Below are 23,503 nucleotides of genomic sequence, written 5' to 3'. Positions count from 1 at the left end.
TATTAAAAAATGTCCATTTTGCCTTGCTTTCTCCTGTAAAATGCTTTGCATGTTGATAAGGCACGAGGAAAGGGAGCATTAGAAAGACAGCAGAGGAAAAAGAGGGGGATTGGCAGCAGTTAGCTCAGGGCTAATCTTCCTCAAAAAAAAAAAAAAAAAGATAGTGGAGGATATTAGGACCCATCAGTCCTTCAGATTTTTGAAGTTGGTTTTCCCCCAGACCTTGGGAATCTGGTGCCATTTTTTTCCCCTTCTCTCAAAAACAGCTCTTAGGGGAAGTAGGTCAAACTCATTCACACCCTGGTTTAAATGACTGATCAGGCTTACTGCTAGCATTAAGGGAAAAGAAGGTCCATGAAAAATACTTCCTAAACTACAACTAAAAACAGCAATAGTTAAGTCACGTGACAAAGAGCTGGCTCTAATTTGGCATTTAGACGGGGGATAGATAGGCCTTTTCACCTTTGCTAGTGTCAGGAAGGTTTGCAATGCATCTTCTCTATTACAGGGAAGAGGTCTCGGAACCCTGAGCTGCCAAGGGAGGGAGCATGTATTAAGTACCTATCATATGTTAGCTTCTTTACGTCCATTTGTTTAAGCCGTAAGTATAGCTGCATTAGGGTGGCTTTATTATCACCCAAAAACAGTTGGAGAAATGAGGGCCCAAAGCAATGAAGCAGCAAGCCAAAACAAGGAAAGCAGAGAACTGGGATTCTTTCTAATTCTAGAGCCTCCACTTCCCACCCATTGCTGGAATCCCTTGGTCAATGTCCTTGATAGATAGGAAATCAGACTCCCTCTGCTTCAACATTTCCGTAGATTGGAGCCATGCCTTAGCTCCCCTTTGCTTGCGGCCATGTGAGTTTAACTGGCGGGCACCTGATGAGACCAGACCACTATTTGTGCCCTAAAGTCAATGTCTTTACTTTCTCTGAAGCAGGAAATACTGCTCAATGTGGGTGGACAGGTTTAAGGTGATGATAGAGAACAGAGGACTGCTCAGCCCCCTCCACAGGGGCCTGTCATCTGGGGAGTTCAATGCACGTTAAATACACGCTTCACGTCAAGTTCCTGACATAGGGAACGTTGCTCATTAAATGCTAGCTCCCTTTCCCCTTACCTGCTCCTTCTCCTCCTCTGCTTGAAAGTCCTTATAGTATCTGAAAACAACTGCTTTGTCTCTTCTGGGCATCTTGCAGACACCTTCCCCCAGCATCTGCCATGGACCTCTGCACATACATAAATGGGACCTGTTAACGTGAGTTGAATTAGAATCTCCTCTTTGGGTTAAACTTCCTGGGATCTCTAGTCAGTGCTCATAGTAGCCATGTTCACTCCCTACTATTCTGTGTACCCTCTTCTCTCTTCAAACATTTCAGGATTCTTTGAGACAGAGCTCATCCTATTGAAGATGCTGAGGTGAACAGGCCAGCAAGCAGCCATATTTCCTCCTGCAGTAGAAGAGCATCCTTCTGGGGCTGCACTCATGAGTGGGTAGCATCTACTTATGTAATGGGGAGGACCCTAAATTCTTTTCTCATCCTATCAAGCTTGCCCATTAGAGATCTACCTTTTGACATCTCTAAGAATGAAAAAATGTAAGCACTTCTTTTAAAAGTAATACCCTTGAGGGGCTGGCCCTGTGGCCGAGTGGTTAAGTTCGCGCGCTCCGCTGCAGGCGGCCCAGTGTTTCATCAGTTCGAATCCTGGGCGCGGACATGGCACTGCTCATCAAACCACGCTGAGGCAGCGTCCCACATGCCACAAGTAGAAGGACCCACAACTAAGAATATGCAACTATGTACCTGGGGGCTTTGGGGAGAAAAAGGAAAAAAATAAAATCTTAAAAAAAAAAAAAATAAGCCTTTAAAAAAAAAAAAAAGTAATACCCTTGATCTGTGCCCCGAAGGGAAATGGAAAGGGTAGAGGCCTGGGACACAGGCCATGGAGGGCATGGGAGAGTGGGCCATGCAGGAGGCAGGGAGGAAGTGTGACTGATGCTACATGAGAAACTTCAGACCCCACACTGTTTCCTGTCTGCTCTGGCTTCCCTCCATGACTTCATGACTAAACTGTCCCCTTTGTCAGAGTCACCGCATTCATCATTCCATCGTGTGTGGATTCCATTCCATTCTCAGATGTGCTGACTATTGAAATCCTAGGACTTTAAAGTTATTATTACAAAGTGTGTTCAGATCTTGGAGTAGGTCTATTCCATATTAGAGAGCTTTGAAACAAAAGAATACATGGTCAGCAATTAGAGTGAAATAGGAAAGTTCTTAAAATAAGCCTGCTTTGCAGGGCATGATTCAGGACAATTTTGGTCTACTACATTACTTACAATTCCCAGGAACTGGGAGGACAGTTCTGAAATAAGGGTGGGATGGATGTAGTTGGCCCTTCATATTGATGGGGAAGCTGAGACACAGGCTGGTACAATCACATGTCCTCTGAATTATCAGGAGCTCAGTTGCCCAACCTATGTCCTCACTCACCCTCGGGTTCCAGTGTGCTTTTCCTCCAAGAGACATAGGGTGTTTCCTCATGTAGATTCCTGTTTGTCTTTATATCTTTTCTGGGAGAGAGAGAGAGGGTGACAGAGAAAGGTGATCAACTCCATTTCGCCAGATGAGAAAACAGATGTAACATAATTAACAGGTTCACCCAAGATCACCCAGCCCATGCATGCAAGACCTGGGCTTGATATCTTGACTCCAGTCATTCCTAACATACCATTATTTGATGAGCACTAACTACTTTTATGTGAAAGCCCAAGAGAACTTTACTAATTTTATAGCCTAAAACACGTTAGATATTAGAGATGTCAAAAGTTGATTATATAGAACAGACATGATGATGGCAGGGAAATTTTATAGATGATCTATTAGCAGAGTTTTCGACCTCTTTTCCCCCTACAAACACATCCAAGCCTCTTGTAACACTGGGGTTGTGAGGGGGTACAGCATATTGACCGTGCATTACAATGCGTTTTTCCACTGGTGGTTCTATTTTCTAGATTCTCCTTAAGACTACCCTGTGGCTCAGAGCAAAGGACCTACAGGGAAGTGGGCCTTAAGAGACCCCATAACTCCTCTCTCTTGCTTTCTGGCTCAGCAGTCCCCAGCCCTCTATCTGTTTCTTCTCTGCTTGGTTCTAGCTTCTTGCTTTGCAATGCCATGCCCTACTCCAAGTCTGGGATGTTCAGGACAACGGTCGCAGAGCACTAGATCTGTCAGTTTGCCAACAGATGATGGGCCAGAAGCCTCTGCTGTGAGCAGTGTCCTGGCTGATTCCGGCCATGGATGGCTTGTCGGCCAGAGGCGTGGAAGGATCTGCCATCCTTAGGCCCCGATGCACTGGCTTTGGAATGAAGTGGTCTCTGTTGTCCTGTCCCTATGTCTCTCAGATGAGACAACAGAGACCCACATGCTCACAGAATTCTGTCAAATGCTCTTTCAACCACAGCAGGACACCAGAGAGAATGTCCGCTGTCAATCCCACTCGTTTCTTGTTATTTACTCATGATTTTTATGTCCTGTACTCAGCAGGACATCCACTCAAGTGGATCTGCACTTCTGTACTTGGGTGTTTGGTCACTGTAAGAAAGTCCAAGGTTCCAAATATGAACGTGTGGAAGAGCTAAAGAGGGAGAGTTCCATGCGGATTCTTGTCCTGTATCTTCAGCAAGTGGTAAAGGGGCCTGAAGCAGGAAGTTTAAAGAGTTGTAGTTCTCTACCTTCAGACACAGTGCTGGGGACAAAAGACAGGGAAGGAGGGTAACATTTACTGAGAATACCCTATACCCAGCCTCTCATTAATCCTTGAAAATCTCATGAGATGAGGGAATTGTTCTTATTTTACAGATGAGGAAATTAAGGGTTAGTACAGTTAAGCAACTTGCCCACAGGCAAGTGTTTGGTGGAGCCAGGATTGAAATCAAATCTCTGGTGTCTCTTCCCCTTGCTGAAGTTATCATTCTCACGTATGCTTTTGAGCTTTTACCACTGCTGCCTATAGCCATATATGTCACTGTTTTGTTTGTTTAAAAAATTTACATATATGGCTTCATAGCTTGTATACCTTCTACAATTTGAGATTTTTCCCTGAAGACACTTTTTGCAATTTATCTATTTGGGGACATGGAGATGTAGGTAATTCATTTGAATTGTTGTGTGGTATGGCGGGTTTGGATGTCCATCCCCACAGGAACTGTTATGTTGTTTGCGATTTGTCACAATTACCCACACTGCTGCACTGAACATCTTTGTACACGTCTCCTTGCACACGTGTTCCAGAGTTTCTCTTGAGTATATACTTAGAAGTGGGTTTGGTGGCCCGAGGGCATGTGCATCTTCAACTTTATGTGTATTGGAGAATTGCTCTCCACAGTGGTTTCAAATTTGTACTTCCAGCGGCAACATATGAGTTCCCATTTTCCGCATACTCACTGACCCTTGATATTATCCAACTTTATATTTTTGTCCATTTGACACATAGGAAATAGAATTTCACTAGTAGTTTTAATGAATTCCTAGTGCAGTTGATCATCTTTTCATGTTTACCAAAACTTTAGATTTCCTGTTGTAAATTGTCTGTTGTTATCCTCTGCACATTTTGTGTTTTGTTGTTGTTTTTTTTTTTTTACTTTTTCTTATTGGTTAAGGGATTTTGGTATTTACTTAAAATCCAGACGTTAGAGATATTTTGTGTTTTCTTATACAGTTTAATATTTTGCTTTTCATATTTAGGTCTTTAAGTCATTAGAATTAATTTCGGTGTGCCACATAGAGTAGGTGTCTCTTTATCTATATCTGGAAAACTAGCCAATTGTCCCTGTACCATTTTTGACCAGTCTATCCTATCTCTACTGACTGCGATGACGTCTCTGTCATATACTAGTTCATATATGTGTATATGGCTGACATCTAGACTTTATTCAGTTCCGTTGATCTCTCTTTCCAAACCCTCACCAATGTCACGTATTTTTGTTAGAATCACTTTCTAAATAATTTTTGTCTGGCATTATCCTTCCTTATTATTTTTTCAATATTGTCTTGGCTATTTTTAGGGTTTTATTCTTCCACATGAATTTTAGGATCAGTTTATTGAGTTCCATAAATACCCTGTAGAGATTTTGACTGGAATTGCATTGAGTTTGTATGTTATTCTGGATAGAAATGACATCTTTAAAATACTGAATCTTAGCTGTGAATAGCTATTCATTTACAGGTCTGATTTTATATTTCTTTTTAAAGTTTTATAATTTACCTGGTATTAGTCATATGTATCTTTTGTTTGATGTATTTCTAGGTACCTTAGGTTACTGTTACTATTGGGGAGGGTACGTTTTAAAAATTATATTTTCTGATTGGTTATTACTAGGGTTTAGGAACAATATTGATTTTTGCATGTTGACCTTGTATTCAGCAACTTGGTAATTCATTTATTAATTCAAGTTAGTTTATAGATTATCTTGGATATTTTGTGTAGATCAGGGCTGTCAAATCTGATAGCCACAAGCCATATACGGCTACTTAAATTAAAATTAAAGTTAAATTAAATAAAAACTTTAGTTCCTCAGTCTTCCTAGTCCCATTTCAGGTGCTCAAGAACCATATATGATTATTGGCTACCATACTGGGCAGCACAGATCTAGAACTTTTCCTTCATTGCAAAATCTTCTATTGGATGTGCTGACACAGATGATTATTTTTTTCCTGAGACTATGAGAGCTTTTATTTTCTTTTGTTTCTTTCTAGAACTTAAACATTTAGTTTCTTCTTTTTGTCTTATTATCATGATTAAAACCTCTTGCACAACATCATTAGAAGCTATAATTGGGGGGATTCTTGTTTTATTCCTCACTTTAAAAAATCTGCTTCCAATGTTTTACCATTAAATGTGACAATTCCTGTAGGTTTTTGGTAGACACTCTTAATTTGAGTAATTTTGTCTACTCCTCATTTACTAAAACTTTCACTAGGAATTATTGTTGAATTTTTAAAAAGTACCTTTTCTACATCGATTGAGAGAAACATATGGGTTTCTCTTTTATCTATTGATGAAGAAAATTACACTGATAAATATTTTGGGCCTTAAATCATCCTTACATTCCTGAGACTAATTTCCCACCTAATCATACAGCATTTAGTTTGCAATGTTTTAATAAGAATTTGGACTATAATTTCTTTTTATTACGTTGTCCTTGTCGTATTATTATCAATTCATGTTAGCCTCGTGAAATGAATTGCAGTTCTTTCCTTCTTTTTATATTTTCTGGAACACTTTGTATAAAATGAGGATTGTCTGTTTCTTAGAGATTACTTAGTATGTGCAGTGAAAAGGGTGTGGAGAGAGAGAGGTGTGTGCGAGAGAAGATTTCTGTAAAAGTTGTAAGTCTAGTTTAGATTTTCTCTTCTAAGTTCCATCTTGGCAATTTATTTTTTTTTCTAGGAAACTGTACTTCATGTGTGTTTTCAAATGTAGTTTTTCAAAATGGTTAATAGTTTCAAGTTAATACAGGGCAAGCAATAATTTTGAAAGGACTTTTCATAGTATTTGCTTATGGCTTTTAAAATCTCTATTGTACCCGGGATGATGTCCTGTTTTTAATTTTTAATGCAATTTCCTTGTTTTCCCTTCTGTAGTTTCTGGTTTGACCTTTCTCATATCCTCCCATTAAATTGATCAGCTTTCTTTATTTCTTTATTTATTGCTCTTCCCATTCCTTGAGTATTTACCCTTATACTTTTAAAAAAAATGTATTCCTGAGTTATAAAGTTTAAAGTAAATCAACATCTTTCCTTCTGAACAATACGAAATTTTTTAAAATCCTAATTGTGATCAGCCACTCCATCTTACATGTCTTTATTGTGTAATAGTTAAATTCTACCTTTATTATTATTATAGGTGTTTTTAATATTGAGGAGTTATTTAAATTTACTGTTACTTACCAGTCTGTTTGCTACTCATGACTGCATATATCCACTGCTTTCTTTCGGTGCACTCTTTGTGTAGTACGTTCTTTAGGACATTTTTCAGAAAAAGGATGTGAGGGATAAATTTCCTCAGTCTCTGTTTGCCCGAATCTGTCTTTATTTCACTCTCAAGGTTCAATGATAAATTAGCTGATAAATTTTAGATTGATGATTGTTTTTGCTTGGCATTTTGTGGGTGCCACCTCAACATCTCTATTGTTGCTGTTGACAAGTCTGTTGTTGGTCTAATTTTTGTCTTTCATAATCTGCGTTTCTCTGGTTCTCTGCATTTCTCTGGTTAAGAATTGCCCTTTTTCCCCCCCTGAAATTTCACTATATTGTGACTAGGGGTGAACTTATTTTATTTGTAGTGCTCAGGATTCATTGTTTATCTTTAATTTAAAGATTCATAATTTTCAACAATTCTGGAAAATTCTCAGCTTTATCACCTTGCCTCTCCCCCAGTCTCTCTCTATTTTCTCCTTTTAGAACTCCTATTATATTTGTGTATTTGCTTGACCTTCTCACTTTTTTCATTATGTCTCAACATTTCATTATGTCTCTTTGTATTTCTCTCTTAATTTCTCCATGCCGAGTTTTGTGTAGTTGTCTCAAATCTACCTTCCAATCCACTAATTCCCTATTTAGTTGTATCTAGTCTTCTGTTTAACACATTCATTAAGTCTTTAGTTTCATTAATATGCTTTCATTTCTAGAAGTTCTATTAGGTTCTTTTTCTTAATTGCTTTTCTTTTCTCTTCTTATGTGCTTATTTCTTTTATCTCTTTAACCCACTAAGGTCTAATATATACGATTATTCTGTCATCTCAAGTCTTGAGGGAGCTAATCTTCTTGCTTATTTTATCCACTGATTGTCATCCACAGAGGGTCATTTCGTTTAGTATTTTGTAAATTTGTGTCATAAACTCTTCAGGAACATTTATTGTTCAGTGTGAGAATTCCATATGGCCTGAACTGTGGAGCTATTCTTCCAAAACCTGTTTGCATTTGCTTCTGCTAGGTTGCCCAGGTATATTACCAACCAGAAAGGGTTATTGTGAAGTGAAAAACTGAAGAGGTTAGATTGATGAGTGTGGGTGCCAGGTTGAAGAGCGCTCTCCCAGAAGAACAGCTCTCTGCTCCGTTTCTCCCACGTGGGATGTGTAACCATGAAGGACTAGGAAATCCTACGCTTTCTCCAAATCAGGCTGGTTCTCTTCCAGTCCTTAGACCCTGAGTCAGTATCAGCTGAAGGAGGACTTTCCTGCAGGTTCCCCTTAGCAGCAGTGAACATGAAGGGCCAGACTGGCCTGGGAAATTTCAGAGTTCCAAAGAACCTGGGGAGTCTGTTCTGAGTGACTGATCTAGGGCTGCAGATTCCTGAAGCCAAACCGGATTCTGCTCAAGAGAACTGTGCTTTTGATCCCTGAATTTTAATTTGGACCCAGAAAACTCGCTATTGTCATTGATTTTCAAAGGGGAAGTTTTTTGTTTTCTACTTCCCAGAAGTGGGTTTGGTTAGTTTTTTTCAGTGACAAAGTCCATTGCAACATGTTCTCATTAATTGACAAGAAAGGGGAACAGAGGAATGAGGGCAGAAGTTGGCTCTTCTTTACTCATCAGCCTTGTGATGAAGATAGGGCATAAAGTGAAGGACTGTGGGGAAGGGAAGCCTCATAAAAGTGAGATAACCAATAGAACTGATCAAAATGCTAAACAGCCCAGCAGTGAAGGCTGCTCTCCACATCTGATGAGCACCTTATTTCATGTCTGAGGTAGGATTGCAAATGTTTTCAGAGGAAATATGCCAGCAAAACGGACCATGCCCCCTTCTCCATCTTGACAGGTTGGCCAATCATGCTAAGACACAGGCCTGGGATAGCCAGTCAAGACCAAAAAGGACCTCAGGGCTTAGTCCCTCTCAGCCTAGAATCAGCCCACATGACTTAGTCTCTGTTTGGAAGTTTAGACTTTCTTAGGAGGAAGTCTCCCAAAAACCCTGCACTGCTCTCAATAGGTGAGTGGTTAAAGAGATTGGGGTGTATCCATGCAATGGACTCTTACGTAGCTATTAAAGACAATGAAGCCAATCTTTACATGCTCATATGCGAAGACTCTCTAAGCTGTTAAATTGAAAAAGCAGGCTGAAGATGGTATGTATAAGATGCTCCCATTTGCATAAACATACACACCCCACATATTTTTGACAAAATATACCGGAAAGTATTGATATTAGTTACCTGTGGAGAATAAAATATGAAATCCACGGTGGGAGAGAGATGATTTCCTTATACTTTATGGTACATTTTTTGTAATTAAAAAAATTTGTAGGTTCATGTATATTTTCTTCACCTCCCTCTCCTGCCAAAGAGTTCACTTGATGGAATTTGTCTCTTCCAAGTGTCTTACAGAGTGGTTCAAAATATATTCTGAAGAACACTAGCTCCATGAAATGCAAATACAAATTAAATGGAAGAATTAAGTGAAAGAAAACATGTTGTCCTTTCCAAATATGATTGGGAGACACTGGTTTAAATCAAGTTAAGTAGTTTTCTCAACTTCAGGAATTATCAGAGCCTTTACTGTTCACTATAAATCTCTAAGACAAGACTAGAATATACAGCTGTCCCCAGACTTACTTGACCACAAATCCCGTTTTTTTGAGCAGCATCTTATGGAACTGATGATCTATGGAACATTCTTTGGGAACCGCAGGCCCTGGAATGAATCTAAGACAAAATCAGCTCCCAGAACATCTCCATCTTCAGGGATCTTTCAGGTTGAGAGTGACCCAAGGTATACTTGACATTGTTGGGCCGCTCTGAATAAAGAGAGAACTGTCCTCAGCAACTCCCCATCCACACCTAGCACACTCAGACCCGTGGTTATCTTAATGATGCGGGGTCGGTGAGCCGAGGAGTCGAAAGAAAGATTTCTTGGACTCTCAAGATCTGGCAGTAGTGCTCTTTTATTTAGAGAATAGTGTAGCATGGGGACAGGACCCACGGGCAGTCAGAGCTTCTGCTGCCGCTGCTTCTGCTGCCCACGCTGGCATGGGGACAGGACCCATGGGCAGGCAGAGCTGGTGCGTGGGGACAGGGCCCACGGGCAGTCAGAGCTCCTGCTGCTGCTCTGAGTTGAGGGTTAGGGCTAATTTTATAAGGCATGGGTATGTGAGTCATTTCTTTACAAAACAAAGGAAAGAACATGAAAAAAAGTTAAAATGGTATCAGTGCAGGTGGGATCTGGTCGTTGGGTGATCCCATGACTTTTAGACAAGAATCAAATGAGATTAAGTAAAGGTCAGAAGCCACCACCCTAAATCGGTTACATGAGATTGCCAGACAGCAACCAACTTAAGTTCTTGCCTTCCCCATTAAGAGTTTCTAGGGATAAGGTCATCTCTCTTCTTCTTCCTAGTACAGAGAGGGAGGCACCTTTTACAGATAGATTTACCTTACAAATGTAAATGTGTCCCAAGAAGGGCAAGTTCCATTCCCCAGAGCCTCCTTCCCTGTTCCAGTTTATCAAAAGCAATCAGCCCCAAACAATCCTGATGCCAAAGAGACATATCCTGGGGTGGCCAATTTCAGGTCCCTACAAGGTCATCCCCGCTTCCTTCACAAATGCAAATGTCTCTCCAAAGGGCAAGCAAAATTCCAGCCCTTGGAGCCTGCTTCTCATCTGCAGTTTTAAAAATAACCAGCCTAAAATCCTCATCATAAACCGTTTTAAATTAAGCAGCCTAAAAATCCTCATCATTAATATAAATATGCACATCTTAATAAATAAATTATTTCATTTCTTATTCTGGCCCTAGGATCATGATCAAGTTCTTGTCCAATCTAGCATTATTTGGGATGAGTTAAGGGATGTGAATGCCTGGTGTAGATCAGAAAAGGAGAGCATTGTTTTTCTTCAACCTAGCAAAAATAATGGAGTGTAAACACTTTTCTAACAGCCAGCCTTAGTGGTCTAGTGGTTAAGACTTGGTGCTCTCACCACCATGGCCTGGGTTCCTTTCCCAACCAGGGAACCATACCACCCATCTGTCAGTTGTCATACTGTGGTGGCTGCGTGTTTTGTGATGCTGAAGGCTACACCACTGGTATCTCACTAACCAACAACAAAAATCACCGTTCACTTCTGAAGTCTGAGTTGGGTCTTGGTACTCTCTTGGTTGGCCATTTGCCCATTCACCTGGTTCTCAAATCTCAGATTCCTCTCTTTTTATGAGCCTGCCCTAATATCATCTCTTTTTGAGTACAGCTGGTTCTTGAGGGGTGACTGATCTCATCCTGATTGTCCCTCAGGCGGCATGTCACTGAATATTTTTAACCAGAATGTCCAGTTTTCAGTCTTGGTTCTTGATGACTATTTTTGTCATGATTGAGAAAGTTTTATTTTCAATTGGAAAACTAACTGACCAGAAAGCCGTGCATAAATATGCATTCTGTCCTAGTAAAGGGAACAAGTAGACCTACTGAGACAGCAGCAGTTGTCAGAGGAGAAACACAGAGCTGGGAATCACAAAACCTGGCTCCACATTCAGATTCTGCCACTTAATTAGAGATATGAATTTTTTCAAGTTGTCCAGTCTTCCGCTTTTTAAATGGAGATTAAGTGTTGAGAGGAATAATGGAAGTAATGTATGTGAGAGTGCCGGGCCCGCAGTGGACATGCTAGAAACATTTGCTCGTTCACCCATCCAGTGGTCAAAATTATGCACAAACCTGGGCTCCACCACTTACTACTCATGTGAATGTGAGAAATTCTCTTGACCTCTTAACCTCTCTAAGCTTCATTTCCTGATTTGTAAAATGGAGACAGTAAGAGCACCCAACTTGTAGGGTCATTGTGCAGATTAATGGGCTAATGTGTGGAAAGTACTTAGCTCATAAAAAGCACTCAATAAATATTAGCTGTTATTGTTGTTGTTACTATTACTATTACATGTTCCAATGGTTATAGTCACATAAACTAAATAGGTGTATGTAGACAGGTGGAGTAGGATGTGGGACTTAGGGTAACATACACACAGCCCAGCCTGGAGGGCCAAGTTTTGCAGAGAATGCTGTACTGACAGATTGGTATTTGTTCTCCTTCCACTCCAGTTACAAAAAGCAAAATGTTTACAGGAGGAGGGGAATCTCCAGCAAGCCCCAAAGTGACTCCCTTCTCAAGAATGGGGAATGTGTTTTTTGGTCTCCCTATCTCCACCACCTTAGATAAAGTTTTGCCCATAGCCGGTCCTTCATTTGGAGGTAGCCACAGATCCCGCCTCCAGGAACTGGGAGGCTGTGCTGCATCTCAGCCCAGGTATGTTATCACCATGGTATCTGTGGGGCCGGGACGTCACTGGCACCAAAAGCCAAATGGGTTTCTCTTCAGAGGGGAGAGAATAATCCCAAAGCTTATCGAGACTGGGCAGGTAACACCTAAGTGAAGTTGACAAGGTGGGGTTAGGAAGGAAGTGGACAGTGTATGCCCTGTTTTAGGGACATCTGCCACCTAGACCCTCTCCACTGTGGCTGAGCAGGAATAGGTTAAGACTTCATCAGATTTTCCAGTTTTTCAAGAATGGTCAGAAATCCAGAGTTCTATGTGTAATTTTTCCATTTTTAGATACTGGAAACATTTTCTAAAGTTAAAAAAAAAATCATGGTGTGAGTCAAACAAAACATCTTTGGGTCAGTCTCACTCACAGGTTGTCTTCAGGGGTGTACTACCAGACCGTGACTCTGCTCTGAAGGGGTCCTTAACCACATTCTACAAAGACAACATTTTCTCACCAGAAAAGGGCAAATGGAGAGATTGTGAGGGTCTAAGCCTTCTGTTCAGTATCATCTGTTTACAGGAGGCCTGGCTACTGGAGATCTAATGCCTGCATGTAGGGTTGTGGCTCCTTTCTCTTCCCATCCTACCAACTGGTAACATTGGTTGAGGCAATAGCATGAAAACCTTTTTTATTTCAGGAAATATCAGAAAAGAAATCTTGATCTCATATCATCTTGAGTTCCTCATTAGGCATTAGTGCACTGTCATACACTTACGTGCATATATTAATATATCTCAGATTTAGTAGTATTATGTCAGCTGGTGCAATAATTTTGAGTATTAATCAAGTGATTCAAGAATTTGGGAAGACGAATGTCCAAATAGCCATCATTTAGTGAGTAAGACTGAATTACAAAACCATATCTCCCTGCAGCCTCTTCCTAGGCATAGATGCTTAAGCCATTCGTTAATATCAAGCTTCTAACATTAAATGACAGTTCATCACTTCGCCTCTACTTTTCTTGCTGTTCTTACTAGTTCTCTGCCATCCTACCTCTTCCACTGTCCATGAGCTCTCAGAGGACCTGGGTCTGACTCTTTGTACTCCTGCTACCACTAGGCGCTTAGAACTTTCAAATGTACATATACATGGAGGAATGAATGAAGGGAGGAAGGAATGGCTGAACAAACGCCAAATCCCAGTTAGAGGTACTTGTAGACTTGGGGATCTTAGTTTCCTATAATTTTGACCTTTTGAAAGACTTCTAAAGCACAAATCTGAACAAACTGCTTACTTGGCCCAGTGCAGTTGAGTGTAAGTGAAGGAGCACAAACTGTAGACACAAACTAGTTTTGGGTTCACGAAGAGCTTTTTCACCAGCTGTCTGTCCTCAGGCAAGTTACTTAATTTCTTTGTCCCAAGGTTTCTTTCGATGAAAACAACAGAGTTTTCCTTCCCCTCAGGTTATTATGAGGACTAAATGAGAGTATTTATAACATATATATATATCTGTGTGTCTGTGTGTCTACATATCTGATACACCCAGCCATACACACACACTGACACACGTATATATAAAACAAATCCATTTATTTAAAACACAAATGTTGCCATAGATATACTCTTTTAATCTTGCTTTCTGTTTTATGAACATCTGCATCATTTAATGACAAGTTGTTTACTGGAGGATGTTTTTCATTTAAAATACATTCCTTACCTATTTCCAAGACAACCTGCAATGTACAAGATAAACAGTCATACATGACTCATAGTCTTGGGTCGCATTGTTGCTGCCCACGTGGCACATAGCAAACATGCCCGAAACTGGCACTCCTGGATTAAAGGAGGATATTAGCTTCCTATAAAAGTTTTTAAAAGAACAACAACAGAAACTAGCCAGTCTGCTCTGGAGGTATTGGGGCATTTTAGAATGGCCACTGGGGTTTCTTCTTTGGCTATGATTCAACAAAAGGCACTAAGGAGGCAGGCAGGGGTGAGAGAATTGTTTGGCTTCTAGGGTCTTGGTGATGAGATTAGATATGAGTTCTAATAAGCCCCCCAAATGATGGCCATTGTCACAAGAAATCTATGTGGCTCGTGGGTGTGGTTCATCAGTGTGGAAAACGCCTGCCCCACCATTATCTCAGCCCACTCCCTCGCAGTACAAGGCACGTTTGATCAGCATTAGGGGAATGAGTGTGCCTTCTGCTGATGACCACAAGCTTGGGAGACACCATGAGGAAAGGAGATAGCAAGAAAGAACAAGAGAGGAAAGGGGTTAACTGGGCCTTCAGGTCTGGTTTTCCCGTGGTGAGTAGTTGGTCATCTAGTGGAAGTTGTCAATGCAAGGGGAGCTAGAAATCAGGCACATAGAAATCAATAAAATAGGTTTTGCATAAATTGAAAAAGCTGTACTTAATCACCTACATATCTCGTTGACCTCTGAGAAAAGAAGGGAAATGGGGCTGAAAAGGATTTTTCTCTAGGTCATGGAAGCTTTGGTGAAAAAGCACAAGTATTGGGTATTTTTATGAACCAGAGTGACCGCATTTGTTGTCACCAGGAAAGCCCACTTGTCCTGACACAAAGACCAGGACCCACAAAGAGGCTCCCAAATGAGCTTCATCTTCAGTCCTTTCTCCTCGGACTGATGTATCTGGTTTTCAGTGAGGCCTGTTATAGGTAGATTGGTAACAGCCGGCTGCTGTCTGAGCTCTCCAAGTCCTTCAGCATTCCCAGACAGCCCTTCGCTTTCAGTATGCAGATAGGAAAACTGGTGCCCCTGTCCCACACACACCCTGTGAAACCCTAGTGTGCTCCCTGAATATTTCTATGAATTCTTGGGGGCATTGGTTGCTTCTGATGACTTCTTGCCCCATCTGATGTATAATGGTTAAGAGCACAGGCCTCTGACAAGACAGACCTGAAGTCAAATCCTGGCTCTGTCTCCTTTATTTTTATTACGTTACATTGGGCAAATTGCTTGGCCTTTCTCAGCCTCATTTCCTTATCCATAAAACGGAGACAATAATACTTCCCTCCCAGGGTGATCATAAGTTAATAATGGGATAATGATGAAGTATTACAGGTAAGGCTCTTACCATGGAACCTGGCACAAATCTCACACCAAAGAGACGGGAGCTGGTATTTGTATTCCTTTATTCCCACTACCTGAAACAGAAGAGTGAAGGCAGTAAACATCTCATACAGCCTTTATTCCAAAGTCCATGACAGTGTCCCAGTGAACTCCTTTCAACTTCAAAAAGTTTCAAGATCTCCTTAGAATAGAAACTGTTGTTTTAATGTCCATTAATTCTGAAAATACTGAGCCATAAAAGAGAGATACAAGACATGTTACTTTTTCCTTCTTTGGACAATGTTTGATGCACCCAAAAAATTACAGGGCCCTTGCAATAATTGCAAGGTTCCCGGGTGACCCTTGACCCCAGGTTGCATGCATTTGCAAACATTTTACTAAGGAAGTCCTAACTTTCATTAACTACTGCTTTTCTGGAAGGGCTCGGTTTTTACATACTCACTGAACAAATATTTATTGAGTGTCTGTTACACACCATGTACTATGCTGGGAATAGCTTGATTTGCGCTTAAAGGAGATAATAGATGTGCAAGAGATTTGAGAAGGGTCAAATGAAATAAAATCTGTGGGTTTGCTGTTCTTTGTCCCCATCCCCAGCATTTCAGTTCATGATAATCACTTTATCACATTAGGTTTTATTATTGTGTTTATATTGTGATTATTGTGTCTAGTAATCAGCTTATCATAAGGGTCATGGCTCAGCTGGGAACTTCCCAGCTGTCCCAACTGATACTTCTTAGAAATTACACCTGCCACTTTTCACATCCTACCCCCAAATTTACTTTTTCTCTTGAAAAGGCATTTGTACAGGGTTTTTTTCCCACTTGTGTTTAGATATTTTAATATCTTCCATCATATATTGTTTGAGCATGGAATGTAAAGAAGCGTGAGTTGCTCTGGTGGACATTATAGTTTTGGTGAGGGTGCCACAAGGCAAGGTGGAATATAATGAAATGACATTGTAAAGACATGGTAGAAGAAGAAGAAGAGGCCTCTGAGGGCTTAAGTTGTCAGAGAAAGTCCTACGGGAAAGGTAGGATTTGAGCTCAGTGTTAAGAATAGATTGGGTTTGGTTGGGGAAGGTGCAGGCAAAGGACATTCTGCTGGAAGGTACAGCATGAGTAGGTGTGCAGAGGTGGGAATGAGTGTCGTGAGCTCAGAGGACTCAAAGTGATTAGGATGCTAGCCTGGCTGATGCAGAAGATTTATGCTGAAGAATATAAGGCAGGAAGTGGCAGGAGCTCTTGAGACAAGGCACTGGAGAACCCCGCGTACCACATTGAGGAGTTTGTGCTGGCACTTCCTGAGCAACAGAGGGGCAGCATATAAGTCGTGCTTCATCTGGCATGGGAGACACCAGAGGGGGAGACACTGGAGGTGGGGATACTGGTTGGAGGCTGCAGAAGAAGGCTCAGTGAGATTTGGGTGTGCTTGGCTATGAGTGGCCAAGAGAGAGAAATGGAAGGAATACCAAACGATTCCAGAATGTTTGGCCTGGGTGATTGGGAATGACTTGCGGATACCTCACTCACCAATTTATCTTTTGTAGGAATTCAGCCTTTTAAATGTCTTTCTTTCTTTTCCATCGAAATTCTTACTCTTGCTCCTGACATGCGTGGAACCTGATAATAAACACAGTTGTTTACTCTCTCCTCTTTGCTAGCATTGCTTTCCCACCAAAAGCACTAAAACCTCGCCAGCGATGAAATGACTCTTCTTTGGAGAAAGACAAAACAACCTGAAGGTCTTTCAGTTTCCCACTCCCCCCTCTCTGCAAATTGTGATCCATTTGATCCAGGAATGAAACGGCAACTATTTCTAAAATCTGTCATAGATGTGTTTTCTCCCCTGTTTTTATTGCCAGACATTGATTTAGTGGTTAAGATCATGAGTCCCTTTGTCTTAACTTATTCACCCTGAATTGGAGTTTCCCTTTTGAGTTTATACTAAAAGCAATAATAGTTGTACTTATTATTGCCCTTTGTTGTTTAAATAGTGCCTTCACTAATGTTACCCCATCTGAACCTTTTCTGAACAGTCTTATGAAACAGCCTCGCAGGTGTTTTTACTCCCCTTCAATAGATGAACAAGCTGAGACTGAAAAGTGAAGTGTTCATTTACACAGACACCAGTCATTCCTGGAAGCAGCACCTGGGATCTGGTTATTTAATTACCTCCAATATACTAGACGCTACTACAGAGACAAAGAAGTTTAATACATGATCTTGAGTATCTTCTTATAAAATTGGGAAAACTAGGCATAGATACGGAAACAGTTCAATGACATCTGTGACTAAGTGCCCCACTAGATGGCAATAGAAGCAATGAAGGTACATGCTTCTAAGAAAAGAACGAAAAAAGCAATTTCAGCATCTAGGGTGGAAGAGGAGAGTATCAATCATAGTGAAATTTGACAGGACAGAGGCCTCCCCAGGTCCACTCAGGCCCTTTAAAGTTTTCACGCCCTCTCTGGACTAGCACAAGTGCATCATGCACATCAGACCACAAAAGAGAGAAGATGCTCATTCGGAAAGCAGTCATAGCTCGGGGCTGGCCCGCGTCTGAATGCATTTCTTCTAACCCCTCAGTTGTCTAAATCAGGTCATCCCGCTGTCGGTAGTATTTTTTAGTTCTTTCCAGAAGATGCTACCTAAATGCTAGTTAGCTTGCAAGTTGTGCCCAGGGCATTTAAGTGGCTTTAAATCAAAAAGAAAGAAAGACACCAATGTGGTTTTAATTCTGACAGTTATTATAGTAGATAGGGATTCTAGAGAAAATAATGTCAAGTCTAGGTGAAGTTGGTAGGCTATGCCATGAACCCAGGGGATTATTTTGAAAAGGGAAAAGGGAATGTGTTCCTCCTGCAACTTTGTTTAGCATTCAATGTAGAGTCTGGAGGCAAGGCTGTGATGAAAGTCAAAGACAGCCATGTGCGCGGGATGCGTAGCACTTCCCTCGAGATGTCAAGCCCGCCTACTTCTCCCTGCTGTCTAGTAGTTAGAACTAAGGCAAGTCAATATATCCCAGAACTGGGGACTGGAAGGATGTTAAAAGATCATCTAGGTAATTCTCTGTCTTCAGGAAGGAGTAAACCAAAGTCATTCTATATGTATTAAACATCCCTTGTTTGTAAATTATACTTCTCTGGAAGACCTCACAAATGCGCCCCCCGGGAGAGCTATTTAGAATTAATTCATCACTACCAGGAAACTGTTTATGTGCAAGCTCTCATATTACAGTCTCAAACTTCCAGTTTCATCCTTGTGGGAAGAAACACCGTAGGTGGTTATTACCTTCCTGAAAAGAAGTGTTCACGTTCTTTATCTCTTTTTTCTTAGATATATTTGTCTCTGAAAACTTTCCTCGTACGTCCTTCAATAATATTCATCACTTGGTGCTGAGCCCTCCCTCAAGTTGGTTGCTCTTTAGTGATGACACCCAAACTGGACTCTCTATTTTAGAAAAAGTTTGGCCAATTGGATACATAAAGAGCAATGATGTAACGATCCTACAGTCCAGGACTTAGTCCTCCAGGACCACACGAGCTCTGTAACCCACAGCATGAGCTGATGGTCATTAACATGGTGTCTTGTTATTTTCCTACGAAACTTGTCTGCACTGTTCCATCTTTCCCAATAACCCTGCTTCACCAGATGTTCTTTAATGGATCATGATTAAATGGTTTTAATTGGTTGTTCAATGAATATATAGGACCCACTTTTTAACAATTAGGAAATACATGGTCTGAATGTTTGTGCCCTCCCCAAATTCACTTGTTAAAAATCTAATGCTCAGGGTGATGGTATTAGGAGGTGGGGCCTGTGGGAGGTGATTAGGTCATGAGAGCAGAGCCCTCACGAATGACACTGGTGCCCCCATAAAAGAAGTCCCAGAGAGCTAGCTCACCCTTCCACCACATGAGAACACAGAGAGAAGTCTGCAACCCGGAAGAGGGCCCTCCCCTGACCAGGCTGGCACTATCTTGGACTTCTAGCCTCCAGAACCATGAGAAATAAGTCTCTGTTATTTATGAGCTACCCAGTCTGTCGTATTTTGTTATAGCAGCCCAAATGGACTAAGACACATGGTTAAAAAACAGAAAAAAAAGAATATACAATGAAAAGTTTTCTTCCGACTCCTGTCCTGGCCATGTAGTTTCCCCCTCTAAGATCCAACCCCACTTCCTGCCGTTTGCGCATTCATGGTAATAGACCATGTATATGAAAAGAAATATATATAATGTGTTTTTAATACAATTGGCAGTGTGCTGTAACACTGCGTTGCATCTTTTTTTTAATTTAATAATATACCTTGGGGATCTTTCTACTTTGGTACACACAGATCTTCCTCATTCTATTTTATGGCTGCATAGTATTCTGTTGAGGGAATGGACCATAATGTATTTATTCCAAACCTTTCTGAACACTGATTCTATTCTCCAAAAGATCCTCTAGCAGCTGCAGATTGTGGATGACTCACTATCATACTTCACCTGCGTTGTACAGCGGTGCAGAGTGCTCACAGCATTGTGCTTAGTGCCCTAAGAAATGCAAGAAGCAGTAAGTTTGGCAGCTTCCGCTCTTTAGGAAACTACGGTCTCATTAGAAAGAAAAAACATGGGGATTAGGAGGGCTTCATTGCCAACTCTATCCCCCGACAGTTTCTTTTGTTTTCTTACACAACACACACTCTTTCTAATGGCCTTGCACATGGTACGAATGGTCTTTCCACTTGTTGGATGTACATGTGATTATTTTTGAGCCTGATCTGGCTTATACTGGGAACTTCTAGAGCAGGGATCTCAACCCCAAATTCCTATAGGGCCCAGAAAGGAGACCTAAATGAGTGAAGTGAAGCGAAGTGAGCCATTTGGGAGAGCACACACTCTGCTCAAAGGGAGCAGCCAACTGCTACTTTGCTCCAGGAAGTTATTTTCCTGAGGGTTGCCAGATTTTCTGATTGATTTAAAGAAACCAATGGGTAAAAGGCACATGGGATCTTTCTGTGCCACTTCTTATAACCTCTTGTGAATCTACAACTATCTCAAAGTAAAAAAGTTAATTTAAAATAAAGCCAGAAACCTGGATCATTGTGTGGCATTACCCAATTTACAAATGCAGGCAAAATTTTAACACTGTGCAGGCCCAGCAAAACTCATCTGTAAGCCAAATGCAGTCTTGGGACCACCATTTTGCTATCTGCACATAGGTGGATCATTATAATTTGATTTGTATGAAGCTTGAGGCAGCCCAATCCATGAGTTTGGTTAAAAAACATGTCTTGTTATTGCGACTTTCCATTATCTTTGACAGTGGCCATTGCCACTTACCTGTTGAGTTTCTTCTCATTCTAGGTCCTTGGATGTGGCTCTGTTGCCCAAGCTATCCTCAGTCGAGGACATTTTGGAGGAATTGTCACTATCAATGTTGGATTTGCAACGGCCGTTGCAATGGCCATTTATGTGACTGGAGGTGTCTCTGGTAAGTAATAGAAATAATAATAGCGACTACTAACTCATTCCAATGTGCTAGAACAGTGCTGCACGCTTTACATTCCTTAATTTATTTAGATCTCAACAATCTTGCAAGAATATCTATTTGATTCTGTTTTGATAGATGATAAATTGCAATGGGCAGCAAATAGTGACTTGTGCAAAGGCGACATTTAGCAAGAGACAGAGATGGCAGTTAGAACTCAGAACTGACTGATTCCTAAATCTGACCAGTGCATCATATTCTTCACGTCAAAATGATCTTTTACTTGCTCTACCCCATGCTTAGAAACTGTTTCCCAGATACTCTGAACAGCCCAGTGAAGATCACTCCAACAGAGGCAAGTCCCTGGACCTGGAGCCACCGCTATCAGAGAGTCTAGGTCATTGCACAATGGCTGGTGCTTTCATGGGCACACAGGTCTGATCCGGAAGTCTTGATCTAATTCTGCCCTGAGAGGTAGGCTGATTAGAAGCCTCTCTCAAGGTTCTGAGAAGCAAAATGAAATGATGGTGTTTAATGCAGTCTGGGAACTTAGGAGGAAGCTGATGTGGAAATGATCCAGTTCCCAAAGGCACTCGGAATCTTTCAGCAACCTGGTCTGGGTGCTCCGAACACTCAGGCAGGACTCTTGGTGATGCTGGACACTGTGCTGGTGCTCTACCGACTTCATCTCCTCTCTCCTCTCCCGCAGCGCTTGGAGGCAGGCGTTATTGTCTCCGTTCTACAGAGAAAACTGGAGCTATGAGGAATTAAATAAATTGCTGGAAGTCCCACAGCTGGTAAAGAGGCAGAGCAAAGATTTGACCCAGGCCTATGTGACAGCAAAGCTCATGTCCCCTTTATTACACGATATTTCAAAAGGTCTCTTATGAGAAGGGTATTCCAGGCAGGACTTTTGGGCAGAATGGTCCTGCCAGAGGATCCTGCAGTTAACCTAGCTGGCCTGGTGACAAATGCTGTCATTGGAGCCCTGAAGAATGATTGCTCAGACTCCCTGGGAGCCTCCTTGGGCTGGGCACCTGCAACGGTCGTTTGCTGGCTGGCACCTTTTCCATATCACAGTCAGACAGATCCAGGGGCAGGCTGGGTTACAGATTCCTGTGTACTCCCTGATTTGTTTGGCATGAGCACTGTTTCTGTTCAAACTCTTGTCGAGCCTTTGCTGTGATCCCAGCATAGTACTGCCTTCCTAAGGCACAAGAATAACCAGGGGACCACCCGACTGTACCAAGGCGTTATTACAGCGCAGACCTGACACACAGAACACAGTCCTGGATTAGAACAAGCACCCACCATACTCCTCTGCCACCCCCTACATGCTCCCACTACATTCACACAAGTGTGGTTACCACAAACCGTGCAATACAAATGTGGGCCTATTCTCAGCTATTTTTTTAGCTGGAGATTTTTTGCTGGTTTTGGAGTGTTTTGCCAGCATCATGCCCTAAATTGAACATTGTCAAATATTTACTTAAGATAAATTGGTCCCTGGCCCTACCGATGTAGCTAGAGGGGTGGCGTGGAGTCTTCCCATCTGGCCTGGACTGGGGTTAAGCCCCTGTGCTCAGAGGGGTGCCCAGAACTAATGGGGCTGTTTTCACTAGAGCTTGTTTCCGAGTGAGAGTCAGGAGCTGATGAAATTGTTTACAAGAGGCTGAGACCCCAAAATACAAGTAGAGCTGTTTCTGAGCCTGACTGATAAAAGGCAGCATTGGGCTGGAAAGGGAACTGGTCTTGCCAGCTCTGTTTGGAACCTAGCGCTGTTCCAGCTTCCTGAGGACTGGTGGCTTTGGGAACAGGGCAAGACAACACAACGGCCCACTGATGACATCCACGCCAATGTCAGTATTGGCTTCAGCAGCCACAGGAACAGGAGAGAGAGATTGTGAGTGGGAGGTGACTTTCTCAGTGGTGGCTACAGCTAACATACTGGTTGATGGGCACATATGAGGCCCACTTTGAGGATTCCAAAAACAACCAGTGTACATTGGGCTGAAACATAAATGGGATCCCATTTTGTGGTCGCAGACTGGTAAGGCCAGCTGCCCTGTGGTTTTGATCTATAAGACGTGACCTGACTGCCAGGAAGTTCCTGCATCCTGCTCCGTTGGGAACATGCCAGTGGTCTGGCCAGCCAATCCGCCAGTCAGAACCCACAGCGCCCTAATTATGCGGCGTCCCCCACGAAGTGTTTACAGTGCCTACTCGTACCTAGACTACCGTGGTTGTTTTTGATGTAGTGTTTTATAAGTAATATAAATTCACTGGAAAAGCAAAATAGCTTTGCTTAATGGCAAATTCCCAAGTTTATTTCCATCACAGAATTGTCTGTGGGTAGCGGGCAGGAGGGGACTTGTCTAGAATAGAACCTTGAAGGAGTTCACCCTGCTCACATAAGACTTTCATCTCAGGCCTCCTGGTCTCCAGCTGCAACCCCGGGCTCTTTGTGTAAATAAATAAGCTGATTTTCACAAAAACCTTGGCTGATCCAAGGCAAGGGTGGAGTGCCCCACTCTGACTCCAGCACTCGTGTTCTTTCCGCTACACTGCTCTGCCTTTTCCTTCCACTAAGCCGGAGCGACCATTCACCTCTGCAAGGAGAGTTTTCCTCACTGCTTTGCAGGGCACCCTCCCAGACACACCCTCTCTGACCCCC

General features: G+C 41.9%; 1 protein-coding gene and 1 long non-coding RNA gene across 3 annotated transcripts in view; one reads left to right on the top strand and one right to left on the bottom strand.

Annotated features, from left to right (window-relative positions):
• AQP9 (aquaporin 9) overlaps positions 1-23,503 on the top strand; it is a 42,376-nt gene that overhangs the window by 2,894 nt on the left and 15,979 nt on the right. For both annotated transcript variants that reach the window (XM_001500349.5, XM_023616714.2), the window contains exon 2: positions 20,706-20,832. In XM_001500349.5, the coding sequence (XP_001500399.1) occupies positions 20,706-20,832 (127 nt within the window). The remainder of the gene's footprint in view (positions 1-20,705; positions 20,833-23,503) is intronic.
• Positions 1,120-9,754, bottom strand: LOC138917751 (uncharacterized). The gene is made up of 3 exons (XR_011426198.1): positions 9,617-9,754; positions 2,496-2,575; positions 1,120-1,229 (listed from the first exon to the last, which is right to left on the bottom strand). It is a non-coding gene; the product is annotated as an uncharacterized lncRNA (long non-coding RNA).

This window comes from Equus caballus, chromosome 1, assembly GCF_041296265.1.
Source record: "Equus caballus isolate H_3958 breed thoroughbred chromosome 1, TB-T2T, whole genome shotgun sequence".
Taxonomy (NCBI): domain Eukaryota; kingdom Metazoa; phylum Chordata; class Mammalia; order Perissodactyla; family Equidae; genus Equus; species Equus caballus.
The sequence above is the reverse complement of the archived record's forward strand: the minus strand, read 5'-3'. Positions and strand labels throughout refer to the sequence as shown.